The following is a 24,911-nucleotide window of genomic DNA, read 5'->3' on the forward strand; positions in this document are numbered from 1 at the left end:
ACAAATGGCCCCAAAGCCTCAAGGAAGTGTGTGATTAACTTTTCAACTTCAAGGTTTTTAAGCTCCATCTACATGATCTGTGAATCTTCAGAATTTCTAATAGCATAAAAACTGCAGTAGCTGAATGATACTTTCAAGACAAGGATTAAAGGTTCAGTGATTAAAATACTGGCCTATATCTTAATCCTTTTATTCTTCAGTTAGAAACTCACAAATGTTTTATTCCCAAGTTTCATTAGTAGCAAAAATAGTTGTAGCAGATGCCAGCACTGTCAGCAGCAGCTCCTGCCTCTTGATAGACAAGCACTATTTGGAAGTGGCTTGAGTACCACTACTCATATACATGGCATAGAGGGGACATCCCAAACCAGTGGGGGGGTCCTCTCTTCCCCTCCTCTGCCCACTCCCCATTTGCTTCATTTAATAACTGAATCATTGCAGAATCTCTGGAAATAAAAGAGCTCGGTGTAGTGAGCACCTTTTCATGGCTTACAGTGCCAGACAGGTCTCTCTGTGCCGAAAGGTTATTGCTAGGATGACAGAATACACTTATAAAGGTGCAATCAGTGCACAAACACAGTATCTGTGTGTATGCTGATGAGGCAAAGAGCAAACACTACTTCTGTAGCTTGGAAAAGGCCCTACATACATTTTTTTTTTTAAAAAAAAAGGTAATGAAAAGAAATTGAAATTAGAGTCAAGCTTTTTTACTGATAGTAAAGTATAATTACTGGTCTGCCAGGAGACCTGTGTTTTTCAAAAGAGCACCTAAATAAGATAACTAAATAAGATGATACAGGTTAAAAGGGTAAAAAAAGAGTCCAGGATTGCACCGAGTCTTTCCTAGCTCCCAGCCTGAGTTTTTAGCAGGATATTTGGGCTCATCTGAAAAGCTCTGCAAAGCTTTTGATCAACACAAGTGTTGAGAACCTCTCTAATGGAACGTATCAAAGCCCTGACTGGATTTTGATACAATTTTGGTAAACGAATAGTGATACTCTAGAGAAACAGAAAAAAGCAGAGGAGGGAATTGTTTGGGGGGAACTGTAAACAAACCACAGAATTTCCATTGGCCGAAAAGACAACTCTCAAAAATTTTATTTTGGGTCAACTTAAGGGTTTAAATTCTTTTTAAGTCTTAGATAAACATGCTAAATTTGGGAATCAAGTGTTATTTGAAAAGAAAAATCAAAATGTTCCAAAATGAAAGTGTCAAAAAGATACATGTGGCCTTCTTCTCAGCTTGTGAAAACTACCTGCCAGATTCATGAATTGTTGTTGAAGACCTTTGTGGCTTTTATTCAATAATAGAATTTATTGTGAGAAAATTTTATGCTGCTCAACTACAAACTCTCTTAGAGAGAAATACCGTCTCAGTCCTTGCTATATGGAATACCTGAGATTTAAACTGTTTCACATAAAGTACAGAGCATGCAATCAGTTCACCAACTCAGTAATACGTAAGTGTAAAAATGACAAATATATATCTTATGCAGCAGTACTGGATGGCAAAAGCAGATATGTGGATTTCGGCATGAATGTGAAGTACTCCATTTTAACTATGTTGTCCGTGCATAAGAGATCATGACATTTTCATGCCAATGATATTTTTTTTAAAAAAAAAAGCCTACTTTTAACCCAATCAAAAATATGCTGAGAACACAGGAAGCCAGGGCATTTATATACAAAAGACTAACCTTCTTTGGTGGCAAGACGTGAGGAAGCCTCTGTGTGGGGTGGAGTATTGTAGACCAGCAATGAGCTACCTGTAATTAAAAGAAAAGAAGTTATTGCAGTTTGAAAGCAGTCTGCCAGTGGGGGAACAATGCATGCTGGCAGAAAATGCTGTCACTAGGACGTAAATACCAAATTTTGCAAGCAGTTATGCTTACAATTTCCATGGTGGATACAAAGTTCTTCTTAAAGCGTAGGAGCCATATGTCCCAGGCATGCTACTGACTACAGAGCAATGCAGAAAGCTTTAACCTGCACTAGATGTGCAAGTGGGAGCTGAATTCTTTAGAAAATCTTACTCTGTTCCTTCTCATGCCCTGGTAATCCTCAATTCTGATCTCTCATGGAAATCCATTCTTCAGTGAATGCATCATTAAACACACCTGGTCAGCAGGACTTCCTGCACCTGCTAATGACTCCTGCATGACATGGCTCAGAGGGCTCTGCCATTTCTGCATCTAGAGTATTGGATGTCTCTCTTTCTCCTTCTGGTTTGTGTGTTGGCACTGTAAGCCCTTTGCAGCGTGGACTCCCTCTTTACATAGATAAGAAGAGACCAGAAGACCTGAGTGCTGTTCCTTGCCAGCAGGACTTATTTGGTGACCCTCCCCTCTTTCTGACTGTTTCTCCACTTGCAAATCTAAATAAAGACATTTGCTTCCATCACAGAGTGCTTTGAGGTCCTCTGTTGAAAGCTGCTATAAAAGGGTAAGGTATAGGTATATAGCATAGGTATATCGTATAGGTATAGCACATTTATACAGATACACCACCTGTCACAGCAGAGTGTCTGGAGATTACTACGGCACAGACAGCATTACGGGGTGAGGAAGAAGCTTTCCTCTCTTGGTCGCTGTGATAGTGAAATTTCCTGTTTGAGGCACACACAGTAGAAATGCCATGAATTGCACTGTCGGGATCTGAACATTTTTAGTGACATGTGCTTGGTTTCGGGCTTACAGCTGCACAAATCTGATCAGTATCCCAGCATCTTTCATGATCTGTGGGGTTTGACAGTAGCTTTCTTGGTTCAGGGGGGCTTTTCCGTCCAGCCCCATCTTGAAGCAAAAATATTGCAGAGGAATACAAAGAAAAACCCACTGGACGGGTTTCTGCTTTGCACTGTCTACAGTGGAATTGTTCCTTTCTCAGCATTTCACTTTGATTCCCCTGCAAACTCCTCTGGAAACGGAGGAAGAGGCCCTGTGAGCTCTTGGAAGCCAGCATGTAATACACATTTCATGGTTGTCTAGTTATATGTATTTACTCTGCATAATCTTGTGGGCTCACTTTTCACACAGATCTTTGAAAGTTTCCACTGAATCAGGTGGTGACGTCTGTAACGAGGCCCAGGGCCTTTTCCAGTAAGGGCTGAAGATGTAAACTGGAGCAGGGCAGCAACCTTGGCACGGATGGGTATGGATGAGAAGTGCTCTTACAGACGCGTTCTGTCGTTCGTGCCTACCCATCCCTCTGCTCAGGGAGATTCTGTCCCGTTTAAGGTACTTCACAGACCTGGTCCTAAGCAAAGCACAGCAAACTGTAGATTTCTGTGTGTGATATGTGCCCCTGAACATCTCCAGATTCGACGGCAGAACTAAGAATACCATTTTTGCAGGTACTATATTAGCTGATCAGGATCTTGTGACTAAGCCACACAGTCTCAATATTCCTCTAACTCACATGATGCCACATAGCACTAACTTCAGCTGCCCCTCAGTACTATTCGCAGTATGCCTTGCTCTCCTGTGAGAGCTGAGGATTAAGCAGTTGCCTGCCAGAAGTAATAGCTATTGCAGGTGCTGGCTTTTATTAGCCCTGGGTTTGTATGGATTTCTTTTCTTCCTCCGGTACAAACAAAACCAAAGATGTGCACAAACCAGCATACACACAAAGGCAGAAGGTGTTGGAAACCAGGGCTTTGCTAGCTCGGAAAACAAAACCTGCTCGCATGGGGTGGAGGATGGATGCTAGCAGATGCTGCAAGATAGGGGTGTTTCAAAAGATCAGGCTGGATAACCTGGCAAATTGGAGGGACAGATTGCAAAGTGATCCCAAGGACATCGTGGCTGCGAAGGTCACAGATAGCTATAGTGAGTGGTGTAAATATTCAGAGCTATTGGCTGGTCTTTTGCTGCTGCTGGAGGAATGCAACACTGCAATAGTTTTGTCCACCTAACTCATGGTTTTATTAGATGGTTTCTGGCTTTGGTATTTCTTTCTTGAATATCTGCAGGAAACTCCTGTTCCCTACTCTCTCCTTTTCAGGTTAATTTGAACTAGATCCTGAATGCAAAGCCCAGCCCAGCTTGCCCCAGCCAGACGGGGAAGTGCTGGGGAATTCAGAAATGCAGTTTGCTATGACTAAATAGGCTGCAAATGCCTGGTTGCGCTGAGTGGCTAAGAAGTGGGGGTGGGGTGGCGAATAGTACTGAATAAGCTTGTGAGCTCAACCTATAGCTACTTTATGCTAAAAAATGCAGCCCAAACCACTGGAAAGGGATGGCGCCTCCCCCAGTTTAATTGCTAAAAGTTCTCACCTTTGCCCGCCAGTCTGAGGTTTCTGGTGGGAACACCACAGAAAAGGAAATGTGTTTCCTATTAAGAGTTTTCAATGAAGAAGGAAAAGAGAGAAAGCCAGAGAGACAGATCAGGACAGGGAGAAGCAGACAGACAGAGGCCAGGCTGCTCCCTCCCTTACTCTGATCATTCTTGGGCAAAACTTTGGCTGTGAAGAATTTTCGTTTTGTTCTTATTCCCCCCTATCCCCCACTGGGTCAGTGATAGCTTAGATAAAATCAGCACTTTCTGGAAACACTGGGATTAGTAATTAAGTGCAAGGCTATTCTCCTGTAATTAATACCAAACACCTTATCTTATGGTTCCCCCCATCTTTTCCTTTCTTCTTGTATTTCTTTTGTATTAATTAAAAAGGGAGATGGAAAGAGAATGAAAAACAGGCAAGGAGAGTTCTTTCGCCCTAAACCTTCCCCCTCACAAGGCAGCTCATCCTTTTGAGGTGCAGGAATATCTTGCTTTCACAGTCTTGAAGCCTATTTAACCTGGGAGTGTTTTGTATCCTGCCGTGATGGAGGCTGTGTGGATTTACCCCCCTGTCTCACGGTAAAATCGGGGTTCCAGTGCTTTTAGCACTGAAGCTTTGCTTGGCATTAATATATGGATCAAAACCACAAAGCAGTTTTCTGCTTCTACCTTTAACCACAGTCTTATTCTTTCCCCTTCAGCCTCTTTTCTTTTGCACACACCGCATACAACTGACCCCCATGACTACAGAGGAAAAGGACGGGAGGTGACAGTTCGGGCTTCTTTTGATGTTCATCCCAAACGTAGCATGAAAACATCTAAATCTCCCTTCCCACTGCCCACTGACTGAACGGAGAAGATTCTCCAGGCAGACTGTGTTTGAAAAAGATACCGGCACAGCAGTCAGTCAGTCTGGAGTCTGAAGGTACAGAAAAATGAATGAGAAGCAGAAAAGGACAAGGCATGGCTGTAAATTTGACTTAATCATCACAATTCCAGACAGGAAACTGGAAGAAATCCTTAAAGAAAGATGATCTCTTAGGGAAAAAGAGTGGTATATTTCCTGGAAAAACTAGCGGGTGTTTGGGGAGACTCAGAAGGAGAGCGTGTGCTGCAGAACTGTGTTCTGCAGGTCTGAAATTTCCTAAATATCAGGGATTTCTGAATTTCTGACTTGAGTTTGATAGATTATGAAAACAGGAAACGACTGCACAATTCTAAGCTACGCCTAAGTTTTGTCTAATGGTTTAGTCTCATCTATATTAAATTACTCACCTGAGCTTTCTATTTCCAAAACTAAAATTGAGCTTTTGTTGAGGTCTGGCAGATGTTACCTATTTATTTTTTTCAATCTGGACTCAGATGAGCCAATATAGCATACTACATAGACTGTTTTCAGCCTGCTTTTACCCCAATGAGGAGTGTAAAACATTGAAAACCCTTTGAGGAAGCTCATTTTCAGAGCTCTTTTGCCCGACTAGCAAACCGGTTCAGAAAATTCATATCAGCTTTGTTTCCTTCTTGGCTCACAAATACCAAAGTTTAGGATTCAGTAGTTGTCACAAACCCAGCTCAGTTCCCTGAGACGTTAAATACCTTACGTGAGAGAGATTGGGCAGATGTACTTTAGCCTATGGACCTCCAATTCCCGGAAGGTCTCCTGTGTTTTGTTGCCATCACCTATTCTCCACCCTAAACAGTAACGGATCTCTCTGAAACAACCAACCTTACAAAAGGGAAAAACTCAAGAAAAAAGACCATCTCCCCATGGCACTGAGCTCAGAGGCTCGGCACTAAACATCCGCTGGAAATCAGTCTGGAAAAACAATAAACTCCTTCTGAAGGCGTTACTCCATGAGGGAGTTAACCAGCAATCCAGAAAGCAGACTGTCATTAGGCAGTGCTCGGAACAGCTGCGTGGAAAGGAATGCTCTTCAGAAGGCTGCCCCAGCTCCGCTCAGACGGGAGCTTGCTTTAATAAGGACAGCACTCGCATGACATGTTAGAACAGCCCAAGGGGCTGAACAGAGGGAAATTTATAATCATAAAAGCTGGGAATGGACTGGAATTGAATTCTCCTTTCATATACATCCATGTGAAATTGGAATAAGTAACTTCTCCGAATCCAGCAAAGTTGCTCAGGTTTTGCACTAGCTTCATAGCATGGAAATCATCGTAAGCATTTTCCCAGCAGAACATTATATTTTCGTGATTATTATTCTGCATGCATTGCAGTAGCACATGAAGTTGCAACTGTGATTAAGAGTCCATTATACGGGGTCCTGAGAGACATGAGACACAATTCCTGTTCCACAGAATTTGCAATCTCGACAGACGAGACAGACAAAAGGATGGAGAAGGCAGTATTATTAGCTCAATTTTACAGAATGTAAAACTGAGGCACAGAGAAATTCAGACTGAGGTTCATCCCTCCTTATTTCAGGCATTTAAACATGATGCTTATGCCTGGGGCCTACTGTCCTGAACTGAACATGCCCTCCTGCTTTTTCTGTATAGATGGAGACCAATGTGACCGGACTTCTAGTTTAAGAACTTCAGGTGTTCAAAGTTAGATAGGATCAATCGGAAAATTACTCCTGAATAAATGAAAGGCAGCAGATGGTAGAGGCAGCGATTGAATCCAGTTCTTCAGGCTAATGCTGTAAGAGTAAGCATGTAATTCCTCTAATAGTCTCTTTAAATACCCCAAGTGATGAGAAATCCAACACTTGACAGTATCACTGAAGATGCTGTCTGGAGCTGAAGCAATAAAGAGTTTAACTCTTCTATCAACCTTTTCAAATTCAGCATCACTCATTGATTCAAAAAGCATACAACTCCTTCTTCATCTTTTTGTGTGAATTTTTCAAGTCTTATCAGCAGACAATTCAAAACTAAGTGTCTCACTTGAGTATTTATCTTGTGGGAATTTAAAAACATTTCCGGTTACAAAGCGCCTGATTTGCCCAGCCGAAGGCAGCACGTTTGTCAGAAGCAACACTTACTTCACAAAATTGCCTAAATAATTTCCCTCAAAAATGTGTAAATCTGTATGCTAGCCTTAGTTAGAAAGCTGTTTGTATCTGTGATAATCCAGAAGTGTTCTGTGAACTGAGAGCTCTTTGCTGATGAAACAGGATGAAATTTGCAAATTTTTTGGATAGGAAATTTTTTTATTGTGTACTCACAAGGGACAAAAACCATTCAAATCCAGCGATTCACTTATTTGTTGTGAATCATTTCCTTGGCTCCACTTCCCTAACAAAATAAAGGTGGGGCTTATAGAGGCACCCATCTGTGATCTAACTCTTCTCCCACTGTAATCTGCAAAACTCCCACTGATTTTGACAGAGGCAGGGAGAGACCAGTGCTGAATAATTTTGAAAAACCCACCCTAAATAAATGCTGTCTTGCTGCTTTATTGCACTGGCCAGATAGAGGCATCTTAAGTTGCTTTTGTTTCATGATTTGATTTTGATCATGATTCATGATCCACTCCCAGTGGAGAAAATATTTTTCTTTCTCTCCCCAACTTTGTTATATGGCACCTTCCCCTCATTTTTCAATTGTCAAATAATTTTACTCCCATCAAAATGGTTTCGCTTGAAACCTTAACTATTCCAAACCCTGAAGGCATGAAAGGAAGGGCAAGCGATTAAAAAAATTTTGGAGCACGTGGGACTTAGCTCCAGTTCTCTGGACTCAGAAGCTGTGAACCTGCTCATGGTTGCCCAGAAAGTCTTAGAATGGTCCAAGTGTGTGTGCTAACCATGAGGTCACCATTCCTGGTTTGGGCTGCTGCAGCATCCTTTTCCAGAAGTGGCTCAGAAAGCTGCTCACAGCTTCCGTCTTAGGGGCTTAGTAAAACAAAATGGAGTATTATATCCATCATATACTCTAGCGTGGAACAGAGAGAGTGGGAATAAAGAGATTCAGCATAACTTGTTGTTCTTGGAGTACTAGGCTATTTGCACTGTGTCTGCTTCAGTGCAGTTGTATTTGGGGAATCACTCATGTGTTTTTTCTCTTTCCAACAAATGTGGGCCTCAAGGAACACAGAAACTCTTAAACTCGGGTCCTGTTCTGAAGCAGTCATTACCAGAAACCTCAGGGAAAAGCGCACAGCCCTCTCACTGCAAAGTTATGGAATAATTTGCCTGTGACCCATCAGTTAATATTTGGTTTAATCATCACAGCAGATTTATATATTTTTATCATATAGCCACAGATGTTTTTATTATCTATCAGACTATCTAATCTTCTTAAGAATCCTGCTCAGTTCTTCACCTCCCTGATATCTTGTAGCACCACTAAGTTAAAATTAACTTTTGCACACACTTTTTATTCTTTTCTTCTTTGTTTGCTTTCTCTTCTTACTGCCTTTTTCTGTTCTTTTTTCCCTTATCCCTGCTGCTCTCTCTCCTCCAAGGAGAGCCCCAGAAGTTCAAACCTCGTGGCAGCTTGTCCTACCAGCATGTCACACTAGGGCTGGGTTGAGTCAGGGCAATACTTACTTTCCCTGAGGTAACTGAGGTGAGACAACAAAACTTCTGTATTGTAGAGGGAGGTTGTTCGGAGGAAGTCATCCTTGTTCATTTTGCAGAGTTCCTTGCCGTCCATATTCTGGAAGAGGGAGGTGTCAATCTCCATTAATCCATACTCCTTTATAGCCCATTCCAGCCACTGGCGCACGTGTTCCTGCGTCCATAGGGTGGGATCTGGCAGAAAAGCACAAAGGATGGTAATGCTATACATAAGCCTCAAGCCTGTAGCACTCACTGTAGTCCAATCATAGCATTAGCCACTGTTTCCACAGCCGAATGCATTCAGTCTACTGATTCCAATGCATTTTGCCAACATGAGCAAGAAGTCTGTTATAAGAGGGCACGAGGCGTAAACTGATCACACAGACCTCCTGGCAGGGTAAGTTCACTTGACTGTCTCTCACCTGCCTGAATCTTATACCTGCTGCTTGGGAGCAATCTCAGTAGCATTTGACTGTGACTTTTCTCTCTCTGGAGAAAGCTTCCAAAAGGTTACTCATCCCCTTGAAAAGGGTATGTTTGTCACGGCTTCAGTTCTGCAATGCTACATAATTACATCAGTGCTGTGTAAGTCACACCATCCTTCGCAAGTGCATTACAAAGTCCCAACAGATGGCATTTTAAAGTTTGAGGATGGCGGTATTTATGGTCGGCAAAGGGACTCAGAAAAACTTATTGCTTAAACAGAACAGCTTGCCATGTATCTCTGAGTCACATTTGTTCACCCTGCTGACAAGAACACTATTCTACCTCTGCTAGCCCTGTAAAACCAACATAGCTATTGGAGGGCAATGTGGATTTTACACTGTCTCATGCATCATTATCAACTGTCAGCAGAGTTCCAGCTGTGGAATCTTTACTACTGGTGATGACGTAAGAGAGAGATTGAACCCGGCTGGGGTTTCAGACCCCATGGTGATGGTTTGCTGCATCAGTAGTTAAAAAAAGAAATCACCCTTGAGTTTTGAAAAGCGCATTAGATCAGAAAGTCCTAGCAAGAATTTGTGCCACGATACCATTTTTACAGAGTCATTTTTCAGAGCATATCTGCATTCTCAGATGTTTCCTGCGCTCCTTCTCCCCAAGTATCCCATTTGTAAATTTAAGCTGCAAATTCCTGTTCCATTGCGTTTGGAGAGGATTGTGAAGTCAAGCTCATAGCCTAAACTTCGGAGAAGTCTGGATCTCATCTGTCTATCACAGCTGGTACATTCCTCTAAGATAAAGCTCAAACACTTTAGATCCCAAAGCAGTTGAGAAAATAGATCAGGTACATGTAGCTGTTGCGCAGCTGGTAACTTCTGCTTTTGGGAGGGACAAGAAATGCCTGTATCACACCTACAGAAACAAGATATAAAATAATGCCTTGGTCCAGGACTGTAAGGTATGTGTGCTTGGGCTGCAGGGATCCCTTGACACAAAAGGTCAGGTAGTGGCTGTACCTGGTGCATTCCTGGGCAGCTCAGTCCAAGAATAACAGCGTAAAATGAAGAAGTAAGAGCAAGGAATGTCAATTATAACAATGACATTTCATCACTGGATTTTCTAATAAACCCAGGTTGTTAAAGCTGAATTTTAAACATGGAACTCACAATCAGATACATTTGCAAGTCTGCTCCAGAAAAGAGGAATTTCCTTTAACATTCAGCAATAGTCAATTTAAATACCGCTTTCTAAGCACTGGCAAAAGGCTGCAAATGTTATAATGCAAGTATCAAGGGAGGGTTCTTTTTTTAATTGGAAGAGTTATTTGCCTTGTTTTCTAAAACCTAGCATTTAGGGGGCAAAGTGAACTCTTGTGGCCTCCCTTTAAACAATGATTTTTGAATTTCAGATATCCGTTCAGCCTGTTTATCACTGGAAAAGATGCTGAATGATCTCTGAAAAACTGCCCTCTTAAAACATTGCATAGAGTTCATTATTATTACTATTGTAAGCCTAATGTGACATTGTTCTTGCCTATCTTCACCCTAATGTGCTATAAATCTTTACTTTGGATTGTATTAAAATTTCCAAATGCCTTTCTTGGATAATTTGAGCCTCATATGCTGCAGCCAGAGGTCTGGGATGATGTTCATTATTGTCTTCCAGAGTCTAGTAAATCACTGTTATTTCACAAATATCTCAAAGTTTTGATTTGTGGGTGCTCATGAGGAGAAAAGTCCTTTTTTCACTTTCCTTCAAAGAGGAGGTTTTAAACCTTCTCTTCCTCTGAGGGCATTAAAAATCATTTCTCCTATTTCAACACCAGTGCTAAACTTTGGCCCACCCTTGGTTTTTTAAATATGCATAAATAGTATGGTGAAGAGCAGGATAAATGTTCTTTCTTGAACATCTTTAGTATCCTTTTTAATGACTAGCTGGTATCACCTAACACCTTTCTAGGCAAGGCTGATGCTGAAAACATATCTGATCCTGTCACCAATTAGGTTAGCCAGCCTCTCTAAGCAGATCCTAACAAGGGCTTAAATGGTACTTTGAGATTCGCTGTCAATCTTTTATTGGCTTCCCTTCACTACATTCAGTTCAAGCTTTTCCTTTTCATCCTAAATGGCAAACAAATGCTTGGGAATTGTCATCTGTTCGTGGTCAAGCCACGATCAGAAAACAGAGCTAAATTCCACGAGTACATTTCTTTCTGCCAACAGTTCATCTGCTTGAATCAGCCGCAACCCTCAGCACTTTGGGTGAAAAGCTGGACCCCTGGAAATCAGTAGAAGCTTTGGTATTGAAATTGGGCCAAGACTTGACTCATAATATTTCCTTTGCTGGAAAGTTCCCGGGCTAAAACTGCTTATATCCATGGTGTTTATAAACTTTGCAAGGGAAAGACTCCCTCTCTTTCCAGGTTTAGACTTCACAGGTTGCCTGCCACAGCAGCTCTCATCCTTGACTATCCAAATGCATGTAAGCTGGCAAGTCGTACCAACCTCAGGTTGCAGATATGAATATCAAATCCAGACAGAGAACTGAACAGGAATGTTCCCTTGTAATAATTTTTGGAAGGAAAATGCAGGTTGTGCAAAATATAATTTTTCTGGTTTTCTACTACTAACAAAAATATGAAAACAAAATAGCTCATTTTGAATCAATGTGACGTGAAGGTGCATCTGGATCCTCCAGAGCCTCATGGGAGTTACAGTCTGGGTGCACTTCATACTCCTTCTTGCCTACAAACTGCGCTCTTTTGTCACATTGTGCACGTCCCACGGAGCACTGCGGATTGTGCTCTAACACATTATGGGAGCTGCATTTGGTTCAACACACCAAATCAATGCTTCATTCCAGGAAAAAAATGCCAATAATCCACTCCTCATTCTGATTCAACGTCAAAACATATACTCGGATGCAGGAAATTCCCACTAGCCAGAAACTCTGATTTTTTTCCTTACTTTTTACATGGTTTGTAAGAAAAAGAATTCCTTAGAGAGCAGATAAACAAGCCTTATCTGTTCAACTGGATATTTAAGACAGCGCAAGGAAGTAAGACACACAGAGTTTGATGTTGGCGATACCTGCTGGGACGATGACTCTCCTCTCGTTGGTGGTCATGTTGGGAGGAGGCCCGTTCTTCTCATCCATGTAGGTGCTGTAGCTCATTGGGTTGGACTCTGTTCCTGCTCCGACGAGTTTGCTGCATTTGTTCACACTACAGTCTACTGGGGACTCCCTAAAATGTAAAAGGAAACAGATGACTTGTCATCATTGTTGCTATTATGTACCTTTTACCCCAGCTGTAGCAAGAGATTTGGGTTACAGAAATGGTAGTGGAGGAAGCGCAAGTATCCTGGAGGTGGAAAGTTCGGAGGAGTTTCTTTATATGTGGGAGAGGCCATGCCTGGCCTGCCACATGAATGTCATAAGGTGCTCTAGAAATGATGGGTCTCTGACGATGGAATCAGTTGGAGGAAATAGAGTTGGAGGTTGAAGGAAGAGTGACTTTCAGACAAAATCAATGGTAGCTGTAAGATTGCAATACATCGGAAATAACAGAATTTATGAACCAGATAAAAAGCAAATATGTATGTCTAACACTTAGGTTTTAGGTCTGCCTATTGGTTACATCCTCCCTGCATATTGTATTGCTCAGTTCCATTTTAGCAATCCTTCAGATACAGCTTGATGCTCCTAGGAGTCCTTAATGGGCTGTTTCATTCTTGTGCTGGGTCATAAACAATTCTGCATGCTGTCTTTTTAATATATTCAGGTCTGTCTATCAACTGACATGGAGGTTGTTCTCGACTCATCACCTAAGGCATTTCTGCAGTGTAAATCAGAAATAAAGATGCACCGCTCCTGCCCCAGTTTCATTAACAAAGGACACAAAATACCCATGCCAGAAGTGACAGGGTAGTCAGAGAAGAATAATACAATGTTAGCACAGTATCTAAAGAGTTTCGTTTATACGGGGCTGAATGTATCTGACGTTGTCTGTTCTCAAGGGCTAAACAGTCCCAGGCTTGCCTACTACTTGCATAGGACATCTAGAAATCCTAGGTGCCTTAGGCATGAGTCAAGAACTTCAGACCACAGAAACTGCATGTGAAAAAAGGCTTTGGCCCCAGTTTGACTTCTGAGGTGATGGAGTTATGAGGAGGGGACCTTTAGCAACTGAGATGGCACTTTGCTAAGACCTGGACTACATGCAGACCCTTGGCAAGCAAATACCATAGTCTTTCTGTGTCCTCTTTTGGTAGAATTATGAGCCTACAAAGCACAGATAGGCAGCACAGATTTCGTTTTTCTCCAGCTGCCATAACTCATGCTTTTAGCTCTAGAGGTCACTTAAAATACCAGTCCGCGGCCTGCTACATGCACCCAGCATACCTCTAACCTGAAGAATTTAGCGGAGAAGGGCAGGATTATTACCTTCATCCTTACAAGGGTGTATTAATGTGCAGTCTCACTCTCTGGGCAAAGCAAGCATGGAGCCTATATCCAGTACAGCTCAGTCCACTGCTTTAGTCACACAACCATCCTTCTTCCCTGCCAGGAGCAAAGTGGCTTGGGAGGAAACCATCCGCTGAAGGGTAAGAGCTATGACAGTATACCACATCCCACCCTGTGAGTTCAGCTGGCGAGACTTCCAAGTTTGGACACTAAACAAATTTGTTTCTTAATCTGAACAGGGGGGAGGGAGAAATTACTGAAATTCAGTTATCATGGCTGGGAGATAAATGCTCCACCGAGATATTCTAAGGCAGATGGTAATTTTTTCCTCATGTCTTGCTGAGGGAATGTTGCTTGAAAATGGAAATAAGATGTATAACTTACACATGTTCGAATTTAAGGTTTTACTATTTCGCCTACTGTTTTTCCAGGCAGGGAACCAAAATCCGCCTTCAGAGAAGCAAACTGCTGAAGGTTTAATGTCCCTGTGGCAGTCAGAGGAGAGTCTGAGCAACTGCAGGGACACCGGGGTTTTCATAGGGAATGTGATCATTTCTAACTTTCTGTTGAAATTCCCTGTGTCAGGTGTTAAATGCTGCCTGTACTGGCAGAGAAGAAGTCCTGAAGCAGCACAAAGGACCTTATTCTTCCCTGAGGTGCAGGCTGTCCTGAGAAGACTCAGTGAAACAGCGAGAGCATCAGTGTTCGAGGTGCTGGTCTCTGTTCGGGTCAGTCCTGACTGTCTCCAGGAGTGACCAGCTCCCTCGCATGCCCTGCCTGGGGCTGGAGGAGGCTGCGTTTTGACTTTAAATGGTGTGTGCAGCCCAGCTGATGGGGCCGGCCCAAACACATACAGCCCCACACAGCGAGGACCCAATGGGATGAAGTTCTTGCTCCTTCAGAATCAACAGTAACATTTTCTTTGACTTCTCTGCAGTCAACACGTCCCACCTGCTAGCAGTCCCAGCAGCTGGCACTGCTCCCTCCTGCCCAGGGTCCTTCTAATAGGTTCCTCCTAACCACCCGCTTCGGTAGTTAAATTTCCTTGGAAAATTACGCTCTTAGTTGAGATACGCAAAATTTATGACAGCACAGTTAGGTATATAATATTCATACAGAACAATGGAATATATTCAGACCCTCAGATAAGTATATCTTCTGAAGAGCTTATCTGCCTAGGAGTATAAGTGCTTCGTAATGGAATGAGATGACACACATGAAGACCGCAGGGTCCTTAGCTGTCATTATTCCCTCTGCTAAGTATCGTGCATATTCACATGACTAACATAGCAAAGTAACAAAAATAACACCAACCCTGTAAGATAACTCCACAGCGGTTTTGGGATGATTTTTCACTTTGCAGACACAGTCATCTCCCTTGGCTTGGCAGCTAGGGCCCTGCCTGTCCTCTGTCTCGCTCTGTACATCTCAACAGCCCAAACCAGACAACCAAGTATCCAAGGCTGAGATACGAAAAAAAGTCTAAGGGACTGAGGTGTCCTAACCAACCACCGACTTAGCCCCGGGAGCACACTGTGGAAGAGAGACCATTCCATCAATCATATGTGATATGTTAAATGCACTCCAGATACCTGACAGAGTTGTGCCCTTGTGGCTGTATAGAGACCTCTCTTCCCCCAATAAAGTTTTCAGGATGGCTGGATCCAGAGCTAAACCCAGTGGAAATCTGATAGTAGGAGGAGAAACATTCCTGGGAGTAGAATTACCAGTGCTTAATTGGGCAGGAGACCAAACTGTCCTTCTCTTAGGAAAAATACCATGAAATGTTTAATGACAGCAAATGGGAAGATCCCTACTTTCATGTCCTCTATAACCCACAATTTCCTACCAGATCCAAATGGGGCCTTGTACTGGGAAATGAGACAGCACTACCCGACTGGATCAGTTTTGCAGCTCCTGGAGGTCCGTTTCTGTACTGCCCCAGCCCAGCCTGTTCTAAGGTAAGGAATTTAACAGGATCCCAGCAGAAGACAGGTGAGCTGTGGGCAATACAAAGAAGAATTCAGTATGAGGAACAACTACAGGATCAAATGGGAATGGGGAGCTGCATGCCATGAATAGTGTATTCATTGAATATAGCCCCTTTCTTCGTTCATGCATTACCCACAAGCAGACTTAGATTTATATAAAAATTTCCTCGTTATTTGAAATGGTTTGTGTGAAAGCATTTCAGATGCCAAATTACTCCTTGACTATTCATAGAGACCCCCTGCTTTAGACTTTTGAATGGCTGCACATGCTGGAGTTGCTCAGGTTCTGGGCAGAAAATGCTGTAGATCTACTAAAGTAAATGGATATAGGCTGCTTTCACAAGGTCTCTTAAGTTTATTCACTGTGGCAGTGGCAGAGTCCAAGGAGTGTGAAGCAGTACTCGTTCCCACTGTCTGTCCAAAGACTCTTCGTTCCAGCAGCTCCAGTAGCAGTCTCTGGGGATGCCAAGAGCTTGGTGTTTTGGGAAAGTTTATGCTAGACTGGCCAAAATGGACAAGCAGCCAGCCTGGCATTGACTAATAAATCCTCTGAACAGCTTCGTCCTGTGCTCCAGATACCTGGAAATAAAGCAATTACTGTCCCAGGGCCTCTGTCTAGGAATTGCCTTTGGCTTTCATTCGAAAGAGCAAAATAAGGGATTACAGTGATTTCGGAACCTGACTCAGCTGTGGTCAGTGGGATACTTCCTTCTCCTTTCTACCCTTTCCTTCCTATCCTTCTATTCCTCCTCTCTTTCCATCATTTTTAAGCATCTCACTTATTTGCATAGGTCCTCATTTGATCATCTGAGCTTCAATCTTTACACTTGAATTTGGATTCACATTGAAAAAGTAGCCTGCACTGTTACTAAGACTGCAGAGAGAAGAGAGAGCTAGAAAAAGGATGAGAGAAGAGGTATGGTTTATAAAACTCAATTTGCATGAGGAAAGCCCAGAGGCTCGATAAGGTCTAAAGCAATCGTGTTTACCACGCACAGGTAACGCGCAAACGCTAGGTGCTTGCACAGTCTGCAGCTCTGGCTGGTGCCTGCAACAGAGCGCAGTGAATCCCACTAGAGGGCTCACATGCTTTTTAAAGGGGATTTTTATTCTCACAGACATCAGAGCTTGTCCCTTTGTTTTATTTTGGGAAAATTATTATGGCATAAAAATGTTTTGAGATCCCTGAACCTTAACATTATTTCATATTCTGAAGCAAGAGAATGTTTTCAGAGCATTTTCAAAGCACCGGCTTCATTATTTGAGCTAGACAAAATTCTTAACGTCAGTTGGAACGGTTCAGCTAAGTTCATCCACCTCCATGCGTGCATCAAGCACACTGAAATTTTCCTTCATATTTGAAGATTATATAGATTTCGTGACATCTTTAAAAAGATCTCTCTCTGACCTTAGGTACAAATGCAGATCTGTAGTAGATCAGTAAATACAGTCAAGATCTGGAATGTCTGCTGTTTGGTTCACTCTCTGCATTTGGGGTCGGTGGAAAATACAAGGAAAAACCTATTTATTATTTATTAAAACTGACTGTAAACTTTTTACTCAGCACTTTTTTTTTCTAAATAACCCTCATCTTTTATTCTTGAAATTTAAAATTTAAAAAGCATATTTGTTTTTTAAAATACATATATATGATTGTTCTTATATTACAACAGAACCTAAAGTCCTCAGCTGAAATCCAGGCCTGGTACGTTCGGAGCTGTACAAGCACATTGTAGAAGACAGATTCTTCCCTTAATGGGTTACAAACTAAATAAACAAAAGACACAAAACCAGCAGAGAAAATGATTGCAAGCAACACTTTCAGTCCCTGAAAGGATGCACAGGAAGATGAATGGTATACACAGTATCTCTCAGTAAACCCGTGGAAATGCTAGACCTCTGGTTTTTGTGCAACAGGTCAGCGCTATAAATACTGGACCGTTTTCCTTCCCTAATGCTTATGGTGGTGTAAGGAGCACAAGAATGTTAAGTTTTCTATGTCGGATTTTAACTGCTTCACATTCGGACGCTAACCACTGCAAAATACAGCTGCAGCAGTGGGATTTCGTCTGCGCCAGCAGCTCTCGGTAAAGGCAAGGACAGATTTTGAGCCTGTAACTGCATCCAGGTCTGATAATATTCACTTGAAACTATCACAAAGTGTCTGCCTCTGAATCCTGCAGTAATACAGAAGTCCCATTGTCTCACCTAAAATATAGATCCCTGTCACTGCCTGAATATCCAATACATGCAATGGCGCGTGCTGATATCTGGGAAATTCTTTCCAGTTTGGGAGTAAACCAGGAAAATGTGACATGGGGTAGAAAGCTGGTCAATGCTGCAATAGTGTTTAGCAGTTAGAGGGACAGCCAGGGAGAACAGGCTCGGGGAGGTTCTTGCTTTGAACCACTCTCCCCAAAGATCCCTGGCTCCCACCCACCGAGGGACCGAAGCAACTCATCGCACTACGTCTCGCCACAGTCAGACCTGCTTCTGCTTGCTAACAAAAAGAAGAAAAGCTGGACACTGTCCCTTACCGTCATCCAGCTCCCTCCACTGTCAGGTTTCCTATAGCTTTATCACTCCCTACAGTACATAAACCATTCTCTCAACAGGCAGAAAATGCTAGTGCTTCAAGTACAGGTGAAACACAGAATAAAGGCTGCCCTCCCTAATGAGGCAGCTGGAACCCGGTAAGAGGGTGTGCTTGAAAAACAAGAGAGAAAGAGAGGCAGAGGGAGAGGGAGGGGGAAGAGGTTTTGTTATTCAGTCCGCAGTTCAAGTTAATCTGTATTGAGATTGGCATTTGCCGCTCAGATGGTGTCAGTTTTGCCAGGCAGCCGATGGGCAGAGGAGCAAGCAACGGGAGCAGCCCAACCCGGAACAGCGAACTGGGATGGACATGAGGGGAAAGCAGATTTTTAGCCATGAATTGGAGGAGAGGATGGATAAATTAGATGAATGTTCTCATTTCTTGGGTGGATTGGAGCTCTTATGCTAACAGATTTTCAAAAGGCAAGGCTGGAAGTTTTTCAGTTCTGACTTCCAAAACAATCTTTCCTTTTTTCTAACAGGTTGGGAAGTTGTTACCCCCTTTTTAGAGAGCCCGAGGAGACTTTGTTTCTGTCTAAGAGTCACACAGGCTCAAGCGAGCCCATCAAGTAGGGTTCCCTTTCTGTCCAAAATAAACACAGTTCTAGAGGGCCTCTCTATATGGGTATCAGAGCACTTTATAGTTGCTAATGAATCAGATTGTCAAAACAGTGTTATTTCCCCCCCCCCTCTTTTTTTTTAGCAGATGAGGAAATTGTAGCACAAAGATCACACTGGAAGGATAGCCCAGTACGTCTCATTCCCAGGTGCATATAATATACACACCGAAAGGATGTTACATAGACTTTTGGACGTACAGGTACATATACGCATGAAATCCATACAGAACATGTGCTTACAGCGTCTGAAAAGCACAAACGCGCTGTGCTGCCTATGGGTAGCTCAGCAGATGCGACAGGACTAGTTGTTCACTAGGGCCTCCAACATTTGCTAGAGTGGGACAGACAAGTAGGGCAATGGGAGGAAGCACTATCTAAAGTCTGATCACCTGATGCAGTGATATAAAGGGCTTCCTCACATGCTGGTGGGAGCATTTTGCCTGTGCCATATGTGAGGGTGCTGCTGCCACCTCAGTTCTCGGGACTGGTTCACCTCACCACTCCAGGATGGAGAGATCAGACCCGTGCAGCACCAGGCACAAGCCTCTTTCGTTAGATTAGGATCCCCCTCTGTATTGCCCTCATGAAGACTATAGACATAGCTTAAGAAGACTAGCCTTGCTTGCCAAAGGCAGTCCTTGTGACTAGCAGAAAACCCCAACCTGCTTGTACTTTCGAGATCCCTCCCACTGCCTGTGTTCTGTAGGGATGGCATTGCTCAGGAAATAACTATTTTATATAAACATTTTCCTGTATTTCAGCCCTGATTCTGAGATTGGAAACAGTTGTGAAAAATCCGTGTAGGTCTTCCAAAGTCCAGAAATGATACAAAGGTATAACCAGGGCAAGATCAAATTTAGTCTGTGAATCATCACCAGCAAAGACCAACTGACGCAAAGACTTTTATCTTACAGTAAAATCTGCATCTGCTGTATACTTACGAGGAAAAAGACATGCTGCTGTTTGAAATCTTTAACAGCATCCTCTAGAGAAGTCTAAAAGTGTGGGGCTGCTTTCTGTTTCAAACTAGACTTTGCTAGGTTCTCAGAAATCAAGAAAATAGGTTGTTATGGAAGTCCTAAACTAACAGGAAGAAAAACCTCCCCCAAAAGACCCCCTGTAAAGATGCAGGACAAAGGGAAGAAAACCCTCCTGCTGAACACATTTAGCTATGCCTGTTATTTACAAAGACTTCGACATAGCCAAATTTGGCATGAGCAATTTATATAATTGTTTAGTCTCTGAAAACTTAAGTTGAAAACTCCTCCCTTCTGTTTATGCCTGCAAAACAGTTTGATGCTGAGCATGGCCGACCGGAATCATGAATGAGGCCTTCCAGACACAATCACAACTTTAGCTTAAGTCTAATGATATTCAAATGGTAGTAAGTGTTGGGTTGTTTTGCTTTCAGTGTTTCTGAAATTTTAGGCCATATAAAGGTTAAATTTGTATATTTTTGCATAATCAGGGAAGCAAGAAAATCTCACCTTTCATACACTAAGAAAAAGATTCTCCTATATGTCAGCCGTTCCAGCATGTCACTTTAAGGTTCTGAACAGCAAAAGGTACCATCATGAGGGATTTCAAAGGTTCATAGACTGTTTCTTCCATAATGCAAAGCCTCTATCAAAACGGCCTATCCTTAAACATAAACCACTGAAGACTGGAATTACAACCGCCCAGAAACATATAAATGCAATGTTTTAAGAAAGGGGAGTTGTTTAAAGGTTCCGTTCATTAGCAAGAATCTGTTTTAATTCATTTAGCATTTATTATTTTATGTTTCCAATTGTCCAAATTGTCTGTATTAACATTTTATAAATGTTAGAGTTCTGTTTGTGACTTTGAAATTAAAATTAAATTAAAAACTGATAGGAACTCTAAATCCTACTGTTTAAAAATGAAGTAATTTTTCATTATTGTAATGATTTAAAACTGAAATAATTTGAAACTTTTATATGTAAATATTTTGTCCAAAATAGAAATGTTCTTTAAAAAAAAGACAGTTTGAACTGTGATAAGAAAATATTTTCAAGTCTTTGAAATTCTCACTGAACAAGGAAACCATCCATCTCCCCAGCTCTAAGTACAAATTATGGTGGGCAGGCCTCTGGCTCCTAGGGCTGGAAGCCATAGAGGGCACATCATAACCATAGTGTCTCTTTGATGGTTAACATCACTGCTCAGATCTACTCCCAGAGTCTCTTTCTCACAAGCCGCTTTTCAGCGAGGCAACGCTTTGCCCACTGGTATGGTATAAGTACTGACTATTACTGCATGGCCAGCTCCATCTTCAAGAGCCCCTTGAACCATGGCACATTTGCGGGATGCTGAACTCAGTGATGAAATGGGTAATTTACCACAGCGTCTGCAGCATGAACTCTGTCCTGGCAGCCTCACTTCCCAGTCTGTACAGCGTTCATGGAGACTGGTAGGGATGCGTGCTGCAGAACTGCCAGAGCCGGGGACCATTAAAAAAAATCAGTGAGAAAGGAGCCCTTGATTGCAGGGGGAGCAGGCTATGGGACTACACAAAGAGGTGGTTTGGTGTTATGTGGGACAAGAGCAGAAACGGATGATATGCACTTTGCTTTTATTTGAGGTTCAGCAGATGGAGAGATGGTCTTTCCTTACCTTGATCCATTCATGTGGTCATACTCCCTTTTAACATTAACCCGGACCGGCTGATTAATCCACTCTTGCTGAGGTGGCAAAGGGTTGATTTTGTGCGGCTGGCCATAGTCAGGGTTCCCTGAGGCTGTCATATCTGCCTTGGGGAGGTGAGTGGCAGCGCCGTACGTGGAGTCAAAGAGGGACTGGTCGTCGCTCACCACCGACAGAGCCTCCTGAGGAGAAAAAAACAAGCGCTCAGAGTCATGACTAAACCAGTAACTCCACTCTCATTCTCTCTTTGAGCTGGTGAGCACCTGCAAAGGCCCCACAGCTGCCCAGCTCTGTCTGAAATTGCCATCTGCCAGGATCGCAGATTGAATCAGATTCTTTGGGGTCCATTAACCCGTATGCAAAACCGGTGGGTTCCTCTGCTGGCTGCTGTGTGTTGCTCTGGGTGGGGCAAGAGTTAAGGTTAATCTGACTTCTGCAAAGCAGTAAAGGTGGCTGCTGGATGCTGCACTATTCTCACTGCTTGCTATAAACAGTCTTTGAGAAGTGTCTTCATCTGTGAATTTATATAGTTACATGCCCACCTGTCTGCACTTGCTGGTCCAAAAATAACCAAAGAGATATGGAGTATGTAACATTTCTGGAGTGTCATGTGAAGGTGCATATTTCTATACATCTTCTTTCAAAGGGTTTTGTGTGATGTTTATGTTTTGAGGTTACCAGTGAAGGAGCAGCAGTCAGTACAGGTCAGAGTTATGGGTGTTAGTGGTGGAGTAAAATATGCATTACTTTACACTTTTTGTTTATTTTGTGGGAAGTATAGGACTGGTGAGTTACCAACCCATGCATTTCTAGGAATGCTTAAAAACAGGAAATTGTTATCCCTTTTTTTCCTGTCGAAACTCAAAATGTTGACAAAAAGTTTTGACTATCAATTTCCTTGCGCTGCTGCACTTCGGTTTTCTAAACGAAGCATGCCAGGCTCCTGAAGGCTTTGGCACAGTCCTGCCGTATTCAAAGTGCATCTGACGGGGTCTGCATGCTCTTCATGGAAGCAAGCTAACCACACACAACACAGCTGCCATTACGGCTGGCAAGCCAGAAACTGAACGAGGAACCAGCCCAACTAAAAGCGCACACTGCTGTAAAGGGAGTTAATGGAGCAGCCCTCCAAAACAAAGACGGTAATAGACTCACCTACGCTGCGCACTGAGCATTCAAAAGACCTGTAACATCTGTGTGTACACAGCAGTGGCTTACGAGGGGACCTACAGAGACTGCTTTTGCTTTGGAAGCTGGTGTGTTGCTTAATCCGTGGTGCTCAAAATTCACAAGACGCAGTCCAAATCATGAGCTCTTAAAAATAATAAATTGTTGTTCCCTCCCCACACGCCCAGGAGTTGTTTTAGGAATTAGGTTTTCAAGCTTTTTGCACAACGCAGGAGGGAAAAAAGAAATTCTGAAAACGTAGATTGCCCTGTCATCAGGGGATTCCAGCTGCTGCACATTTCTAAGTGAAAATCAGATATTATCAGGCTCATGACATCGTCACAAAAAATGTCAATAGTTTTGGTCTACTGGGCAAATATGAGAATCCCTCTCAGCTTGAAATTCACCCACTTACAAAAAACAGTCAAGGCAATGCTCTGAAGTTACAAATATCACCATTTCCATCTCCGATCTCAGGTCACGTACCAAACAAACAAGCCTGAGCAGATGAGAATTTAAGGGGGCCAGAGTAAGCTTGAACTCAGGGGAACCCTCAAACGTGTGCGCGAGTCGCACTGAGGTCACAGTATTTGCTGTATTAATTTTGTGAGCAACCTCTCACGCTGATCAGCTGGGGTGGCTACAGCCTTTAAAGAACAAAAACGAGTGCTTCGGCCCCGCGCTGCCTAATGCTGCGGGTTGCGAGGCGCTCGGACTGCACGCACCCTCTCCATCTGCTTGCGCTCGGTGGATGCGCAGCCCTCCGAAAGCACCTTCTCCTGCTCGCCGGTGTGAGAGCCGGACCCTTGGGAGTGGAAGACACCCCGGGAAGAGTTTCCTCGTGGTGCTGTCATGCAGCTCACAGGCTGGGGTCAGAAACGCCTCAAAAGGATTTGAGAGCACGTTCGGGCTATTAACTTCGCCTGTGTAGGAAGGCATAAGAACACGAGATCTTCTAGTGACAGCTCTTAAAATAAAAAGTATGCGTTTCTACCAGAGACAAGGATATAGTGACTAGCTTCCTCCCTCATTCGCCAAAGTCTGGATGTGTCAGATGGGGGTTCTGAAATGACACATCTTCCATAAGTCTCTGCTTCCTCCCGGTCCAAAAATCATGGGGTTCCCTTCATTATGGCACGAGGTAGGGGGTGAAAGCCAGGCACCTGGGGTGCTTGGAAGGAGCGACTTGTGCCTCTCCAGACCCAGCCTCAGCTCTGCATCTCGGGGCAAAGGTGATTTTTATGGGTCTGGGGCAAGGAAAAAGAAGAAAAAAAAGCGAGCTAAAGAGCAGAGCTGGACTAGGACCAGTTGTTAGGTCTGCAGCCAAGTACAGCTCTCTACATACACAAGGCTAACCAAAAGCAAGTACGCACTTTTCCCCTGATACACAGCGTATCAGATGGAGAGGTCTGCCTCCTCAGATACATATCTTCCTTGAAAAACAAAGTGGCTACTAGGCACTGCCTGCAGCGGCGACCGGAGTTAGCGAGGATAGTGGTAGTCTTACACCCGGACCGCAGGCCCACTGCGGAGCTATGCGTTTTGCTGCTTGAATGCATCCAGACTGCAAACTCTGCCGTCGTTTCAATCCTGTCCCACACAGGAAAAGAAATTCAAATGTGATGGCTGCCATCACGGCAGGCCCAAACAGCTACTGAACCAGGAATCGTTTTAGCTCAGACCCTGAGCTACAGCCACAAACACTACAGCGTCGAGGCTCGGGGGGAACCGAAGAGGCGCAGAGCTGCTGCAGATCAGGCAGAGATAGCGGCTTGTAACACCTGCTCGCTGTCGGGCTGCGCATGCAAATAGCAAACAAGTGCTGCTGATGATCGCATGCAAGGGAAGCTGAGTGGCACGCTGCCAGCCCCCGCTGCAGCCCGCTTCTCGGCGACGTGTGCCTCCACGGCTTGCGAGAAAAACAAGGGGGCGTCAAGCAACAGGTAGCCTTGAGCTTGCCAGGTCAGCGTACGGGGAGCGCGCAGATAACACCCTCGGGGAAAGAACGACCGGAATCCAATTGACGCTCTTGGAAGAGGACAGGGCTGGGCTGGCCCTGCGAGGATTTTGGGCTACAGACCCAGATGGTGAATGTTTAGAAGCTTGGTTATATTTACTAGCAGAGACTCTGCACGGTGAGATTCAATTTTGAGAGGCCTAATGCG

At 43.4% G+C, this 24,911-nt stretch overlaps 1 protein-coding gene across 6 annotated transcripts in view; it reads right to left on the bottom strand.

Annotated features, from left to right (window-relative positions):
- FLI1 (Fli-1 proto-oncogene, ETS transcription factor) overlaps nt 1-24,911 on the bottom strand; it is a 95,287-nt gene that overhangs the window by 19,440 nt on the left and 50,936 nt on the right. For all 6 annotated transcript variants that reach the window (XM_026097270.2, XM_026097266.2, XM_026097268.2 and 3 more), the window contains 4 exons: nt 21,550-21,761; nt 12,338-12,492; nt 8,793-8,996; nt 1,698-1,766 (listed from right to left, as the gene is read on the bottom strand). In XM_026097270.2, coding sequence (XP_025953055.1) covers nt 1,698-1,766; nt 8,793-8,996; nt 12,338-12,492; nt 21,550-21,761 — 640 coding nt within the window. The remainder of the gene's footprint in view (nt 1-1,697; nt 1,767-8,792; nt 8,997-12,337; nt 12,493-21,549; nt 21,762-24,911) is intronic.

This window comes from Dromaius novaehollandiae, chromosome 21 (assembly GCF_036370855.1).
Source record: "Dromaius novaehollandiae isolate bDroNov1 chromosome 21, bDroNov1.hap1, whole genome shotgun sequence".
Lineage (NCBI taxonomy): Eukaryota > Metazoa > Chordata > Aves > Casuariiformes > Dromaiidae > Dromaius > Dromaius novaehollandiae.